Genomic DNA, 4,348 nt, shown 5'->3' with positions numbered 1-4,348 from the left:
TCAACGGAACCCCATTCTGTTGGTGCCAGAGAAGATTGGGGCCTTTTTCCAGGAAAGAGGAAGCAGCCTAGGACCAGATGGGCAGGCTTAAGAAAGGACAGAAGGGGCAGGGGTGTCCCAGGTTGTCTTAGCCAAGTCTTCTGGGAGGAGGGAACAGTAGGGCAGCCTTTAACTAACATGTTATTAGGCACACATTATGTGCAAAAACAGAAGCCTCAAGCTGTTCCAAGTAAGCAAGTGACCAGGCCAGTGGTAGGCCAAGATTTACCTAGCAGACAGTGGGGAGCATTACCCTGAGCCCTGGACTGGTCATGTCTAGGTGTGAGGGGAGCCTTAGGCCACATGGAGAGGAAGGGAGCAGGAGGCCCCCCAAATCTTCCTGGGGCACTGGAAATCGAACAGGATTAGGATGGGTAGGGTCCCCTTTGTTTCCATTCTTGTTTCAGGGGGAAGATGGAGAGTCTGAGGCTCATCAAAGATGGACAGCTTCTGGCCCTATCCCTTGGCAGGGGCCATGAACAAACCCTGTTGTTCTAGTGGTTGGGGAAGAAATCAGCAGGACAAGATTCTCCCAGAACTGCAGAGGATAAATGTCTTGGGAGAGGATTAGGCTGCCCGGGCAAGAGAGAGAAGCCTGCCATCACCAGCCAGGTGACTTGACCCCAGCCTGATTCCAGGAACACTCACTAGTTATTTCGTCTCAGTCTGGGCAGCTGACTGACCACACCCATAAAGCTGGGCAGTGGACTGTGAACACTAGTCCATGGAGCAAAGGGTGCTCAGCTGATGTCACAGGAATGCCCTGCTTCAGGACTTCCTAGGGCTTAGCCTCAAGCCACAACTAAAGAAGTATAAGTTGGGGGGGATGGGTAGGTCATAGGAGCTAGATAGGGAGAAAACATATCTGCCAAATGCTATGGATGGCAGCAGCAGCAGTCTCACCTCCATGGTGGACCTCTGCATTACGGTTAAGGGACTTCCCTGGTGGTCCAGTGGTTAAGACTCCATGAAAAAAATGAAACAAACATCGATTGTAGGGCAGTATCAAAATTGGGCAGAAGTTGAGAAGGCAGGGTTCCAGGCTGGTGAAGAGACAGGCAAGCAAATTCTAACAAAATCTAACATGAGCCAGTGGAGGTAGGAAGAATGAGGGGCTTAGATTTATGATTAGGCATTGAGATTAGCAGAAAACTCCTGGGACAACCAGGGAGGGAACAGACCAAGACTTGAGAAGTCAGCGCCCCCAGCTGCCTGAGTGTGGAGAGTTCTGTGGGGAGCAGCACCATCTGCTGGCCAAGGGGAAGAACAGACCCTGCTCCTAGACTTGGGAGTGCTGTGCTGAGTTGCTCAGTTGAGACTCTTTGCAACCCCAAGGTGTGTAGCCCGCCAGGCTCCTCTGTCCATGGGATTCTCCAGGCAAGAATACTGGAGTGGGTTGCCATGCCCTCCTCCAGGGGATCTTCCCGACCCAGGGATCGAACCCAGGTCTCCCGCATTGCAGGCAGATTCTTTACCATCTGAGCCAGCAGGGAAGCCCATGAATACTAGAGTGGGTAGCCTATCCTTTCTCCAGGAGATCTTCCTGACCTAGGAATCGAACTGGGATCTCCTGCATTGCAGGTGGATTCTTTACCAGCTGAGTTACCAGGGAAGCCCAGACTTGGGAGGGTAGGCCTTAAAGCCCAACCCAAGCTTGGAGTCAGAAAGAACAGAGTGAAGGCAAAGAATCAAAAAATCATCCTGTCACATCTCCAGGAGGAAAAAGGGCCAAGGCTTGAAAGTATACAGGGCCTTGGCAGCTTCCTGTGGCACCCCAGCCCGTCTTGGAGATCACTCACACACTGCTCTCCCCAGCATCAACACAAAGGCACCAACTCCAGAGTACCAGGGCAATGCAGACAGTTTAATGCTCTCCACCTCATCACCATCTCCCACTGTCCTCCAGGAGGCTCTCTGCCCCAGAGCACCCCTCACACTGGAGCCCCAGACAGTGTGTGCACAAGGGCAGGCCCACCATCAGCCCCACCTCTCACCGCAACCCATGCCCAGGGTTTGGGGGGCTGGCCTTTTCACCTGTGGGACCGAGAGGCAGACAGAAGAGAGCGCTTCTGAGAGAGACAAGCCACAGTGAAAGGGAAGGCTAGGATAGGAGGTAATGCTCCAGGAGAACAGGTGTGTGGAGAGTGAAAAGGAAAAGAGCTGTTACACGCATGGGGATAGTGATGGGGTCACAATTCTGACTTCTCCAGGCTATGGCCCTCTACTGGGAAGCAGGCTTATGGCCTGGGCAAAACAGCAGCTCTGAGGCAGCTCTGAAGACCAGCACAGGCAGCTGGCAGAAAGCATCAGCTGATACCCGAGGGCAACAGGGATAGTTGCAGTCCCCTCACCACCGTCCCAGCCCAGCAGCCTCCAGGAGATTGAGCACAGATAATGCTGTGGCTTTCCCAAGAAGGGACAGCCCCTCAACTGCCTGCCCGCCTATTGGGGTTGACATCTTCCTACAACCAACTGAGGTGCTCCTCCTCGTAGCGCTGGGGGTCGATGAAGGGCCGGTCAATAGAGCGGATCATCAGCTCCCCACAGTACACGCACTCAGCGGCCACAAGTTCATCCAGGTCAGCCTTGAGCTGTTCCCGGCTGGGCCCCCCAGCAGCAGTGCCCCCCTCAGCCTCCTTAGCCCGGGGAGACCCCTGGGCGGGGGGTGGAGCAGCCCCTAGCTTTCGCTGCAGCTCCTCGAGCCGGGCCTGCTTGTAGGCCGGCAGGCCAGGCCGCACAGCCTGCAGCAGGCAGTCAGCATGGAACATGTGGCCACAGAGGAAGAGGTAAAAGGGGCGGTTAAGCAGGGGAAAGTCGCAGGTGGCACATTTGTCCTGGGGCTCTACGGTGCCATAGCGGCCCCGCAGCTCCTGCAGGTCTCTCCGGATGCGCTGGGCACTGGCTGTGGCCTCTTCCATCTCTCGCTGTAGCTCTTGGATGTGGTGGTTGTAGGCCTTCAGTGAGCTGCAGATGGCCTCCTTGAAGTGGTCAATGGTGACGAAGTCAGGAAAGAAAGGCAGCACATCTTCAATCTTGAGCAGGGGGCAGCTGGCCAGGCAGGCCATGGCCGTCTGTACATCTTCCTCCTCCTGCACCACGTGCCGCGCAATCTTTAGCCACAGCTTCTTGCGCAGCTCCTCGTCTTCCTCAGGCAGGTCAGCACACTGCTTGGCCAGGTCCACATCCACCTGTGGGGAAGCTGAGAGTGTTAGGGTCAAGTCCCCTCCCCACTCAGGGCAGAGTCTGTGGGAAAGACAGATGCCCAAGAGAACAGATGCCCAGCACTCCTGGCAACGAGAAAGATCGGGCTTCTGGGAGCTGAAATAGGGGCTAATGAAACAGGAAGGAACCTGAAACAGGAAGGCCTGTCAGTAACGGGCCTGTCCCTGTCAGAGCTATGCAAATGCTACTTATTAATGGTGGGCCTGCAATATTAGTGAAGTTAAAAATCACCTCAGGAAATACCCAAAATACAGATTTTTGGGCCCTCACCCAGACATTCTGATTCAGTAAGTCTTGGATTCAAACCCAGGAATTTGATTTTTTTTTTTTCTTTTGACTGCAATGCATGGTTGGCAGGATATTAGTTCCCTGACCAGGGATTGAACCTGCGCCCTTGGCAGTGAAAATGCACAGTCCTAACCACTGGACCACTAGGAAATTCCCTCAAATTTTAAATAGCACTTTCTATAATCCTAAATAGGTGATAATTCATGATCTGAGCAATGCAACTCAGCATCTTCCCATTCTGCAATTGTGGCTAGCATGTATGCAGAACTCACCTGTGAGGGAAGTGCTTATTATATTAACCCCATTTTGCAGCTGAATAACCTGAGGCAAAAAGAGGTTCAGAAACCAGTCTGAGGTCACACAGCCTAGTACGAGACAGAGCCAGAATTCAAACCCTGACTTCTGAGTCGTGTTCTTCACCTCTATACAACAGCTCCTCTGCGAGAGAGGCCAGCACCCCTTAGCCACGGTCCAACCCCCCCAACTTTCAGCATGTCTTGCTTTCTAGTCCTCTCTCCCAGATGGGGTCAAGGATCACCGGCTCACCTGCAGGGCCAGGTCCACAGCCTCCTCATACAGCTCCAGGACCTTGTAGACGTGGACACAAGCACGGTGGTGGCCGTGTTCAGCACAGAGCCGCAGCGCATACTTGAGATCATAATGCACGCGATGTGGGCTGGCCCCGGCCTGCTCCAGGTAGGCCAGCAGTGAGGCTGGCTGGCCCCGGGCATAGAGCGACAGCAGGTAATTGTGAATAGCCTGCTCGGTCTCGCCCAGCACATTCACGCAGAACTCCATG

At 54.1% G+C, this 4,348-nt stretch overlaps 1 protein-coding gene across 1 annotated transcript in view; it reads right to left on the bottom strand.

Annotated features, from left to right (window-relative positions):
- Positions 1-1,882: 1,882 nt before the first annotated feature.
- Positions 1,883-4,348, bottom strand: part of VPS18 (vacuolar protein sorting 18 homolog (S. cerevisiae)) — an 8,971-nt gene continuing 6,505 nt past the window's right edge. Inside the window, exons 5-6 of the mRNA XM_010847974.1 lie at positions 4,096-4,348; positions 1,883-3,227 (exon numbers count right to left, since the gene is read on the bottom strand). The exon at positions 4,096-4,348 is cut by the window's right edge and continues 9 nt beyond it. Coding sequence (XP_010846276.1) covers positions 2,502-3,227; positions 4,096-4,348 — 979 coding nt within the window. The 3' untranslated portion in view covers positions 1,883-2,501. The remainder of the gene's footprint in view (positions 3,228-4,095) is intronic.

The sequence above is a fragment of the Bison bison genome, unplaced genomic scaffold (genome assembly GCF_000754665.1).
Source record: "Bison bison bison isolate TAMUID 2011002044 unplaced genomic scaffold, Bison_UMD1.0 scf7180017864259, whole genome shotgun sequence".
In the NCBI taxonomy this organism is placed as follows: Eukaryota; Metazoa; Chordata; class Mammalia; order Artiodactyla; family Bovidae; genus Bison; species Bison bison.
The sequence above is the reverse complement of the archived record's forward strand: the minus strand, read 5'-3'. Positions and strand labels throughout refer to the sequence as shown.